The sequence below is a fragment of the Zophobas morio genome, unplaced genomic scaffold (assembly GCF_036711695.1).
Source record: "Zophobas morio isolate AGI-343-1 ecotype UQ-CSIRO unplaced genomic scaffold, CSIRO_AGI_Zmor_V1 ptg000020l, whole genome shotgun sequence".
In the NCBI taxonomy this organism is placed as follows: Eukaryota; Metazoa; Arthropoda; class Insecta; order Coleoptera; family Tenebrionidae; genus Zophobas; species Zophobas morio.
Window position 1 is genome coordinate 4821823 of NW_026972125.1, and position 2113 is coordinate 4823935.

Consider the following 2113-nt stretch of genomic DNA (forward strand, 5'->3'; position numbering starts at 1 on the left):
AATGCACCAAAACTAGGAGAAAAAACCAAAAGAAAAACACAAAAAGCAATAAAAAAGACCAAAGAACACAAAAAGCAACAAAAAAAGGCAAAAAGTCCTAAAAACTAGAAAAAACGAAAACTCGGGTAAACAGAAAATGCAACAAAACAGGCAAAAAATTAAAGACAAAAACCCCCAAAAAAAAGATCAACGATGAATAAAAACAAAAATCGAGATAAAAATGGGAAAAATGGTAGCTAAAAAAGTGTTAAAAAGTGACAAAAATGCAAAAAAATGGATTGAGAAAACGACAAAAAAACACAAAACGGTAACAAATGCAACTGAAAATGCAACAAAAAGTGAAGGAAAAGGTGACCAAAAAAACTACAAAAAAAAACACAAGAGAGTGACAAGAAAACAATAAAAGAACAACAAAAATGCAAAGGACATAAAAATCAAAAAATGCGATAAAGATGCAACAATAAATGTAACCTAGAAAGATAAAGAAAGAAGACCAAAAAAAAACGACAAGAACAAAATCTAAGACAGCGCTGACTCTAGGAAACGGAGACAGTTTTTCTTCAATTGACTGTCTAAATGAAAAGGGTAACAAAGTGTTATGAAAAACAAGCGGTAACTAATGTAATATTTTATAACTCGGTTGTAGGAAACCCCCTTAGAACACCCGGGCACAGGTTCACAAGATGTTGTTTACGAGAAACCTACACCTTTCGTACTGAATAAAAACTGAAATGTCGTTGTATAACATTATTAATATTATTATATTTCAAGTTAAATGATGCTAAATATAGTGCACTGATTGCAGTCAACTACAAACTAAAATTTTTTTGTTTGATGTTAATTTTTAAAATAAAAAAGCTTCACATAATCAAGCGAATTTCATCGTATTAAAATAACCTAGATCCCTATTTTTGCCCATCCATAACGACCATTTCATCGCTCCCCACCCATCCACCCCGGCGACTTCAACAGTCGCGCAAGCCAGCAACCTCTCCCCTAATCCGGCCCTGCTATCTGCCATCAATCGAGCGGTGCAACACGCGACTAGCCCTAGTGCAGGTCAGTCTCATCCGGACTTCCGCATAGGTCATTTAACCCTTCCCGATGGTACTCCGCGCCAATGGGCCATGGATGTGGTGAAGTCGTACTACAGCCGGTACGTCGAGCCCGACCGCCCCCAGCCGTACCCCCAGGAGTACTACCTCAACTACCTGTACCCCGATGGCTTCTCGCGGACGCCGCCCGACGCCTACGACGTCAACACCTTCGACAGCTTCGTGTCCACCAGCTCGCAGTCCGAGGACAACTTCCACCCCGCCGAGACGGCGCCCGAGGAGCGGCGGCGCGGCCGCAAGAAGATCGTGCGCGACCGCCTGCCGTCGCCGTCCGTGATGAAGCGGCGGCGGCTGGCGGCGAACGCGCGCGAGCGCCGCCGCATGAACGGACTCAACGAGGCCTTCGACCGCCTGCGCCAGGTCATCCCCAGCCTGGACGCTGAGCACAAGCTCAGCAAGTTCGAGACGCTCCAGATGGCCCAGACGTACATCGCGGCGCTGCGGGAGCTGCTGGAGCGCGACGGGGCCCGGTAGTACCTTCTCCAAAGAAACCCAGCCAAAGTACATACTCTTGTGGACTACAGGTGGTGCCGCAGGTGCAAGAGTGAGTGTCGAAATCTAGTCGTCGGATAAGTTAAGTACGCCCTGTATGTGGTGATCTCAGATGCTCTGTATTATTTTTATCAATAAAATCGTCTTTCGATTCCGCCGTCTTATCTGGTACTATCAAGGAAGCGACGCACCTGTCCGTTAATTTATTAACTGTATTATTAAATTTCTTATCGCGGGGATCTAAATTTGATTGAAATTTAAATTTTATGAGTGTTTTATTCGACTTTTTTGATGGATTGCGGGGGGCGAATTGGCGGTTGCCGTATTGGTTTTGGCCGAAGGGGGACAATTTGTTTTTGATAATGAGGCGATTTTAACGACTTGATTATATTCATTGGGCGCTTGGAAGGCGGGCATTCGGACGAAATATGCAAAAGTGGTGATTATAATTTATGGCTTTATGGCTTTATTATCTGCGGGGATTGTGACGAACTGTCACGACAATT

The 2113-nt window shown here is 44.1% G+C and overlaps 1 protein-coding gene across 1 annotated transcript; it reads left to right on the forward strand.

Annotated features, from left to right (window-relative positions):
- Positions 1–1107: 1107 nt before the first annotated feature.
- Positions 1108–1678, forward strand: LOC135131525 (protein lin-32-like). The gene has a single exon (XM_064059305.1). It carries the CDS (start codon positions 1128–1130, stop codon positions 1587–1589), a length of 462 nt encoding a protein of 153 aa, XP_063915375.1. The 5' UTR covers positions 1108–1127; the 3' UTR covers positions 1590–1678.
- Positions 1679–2113: the final 435 nt, after the last annotated feature.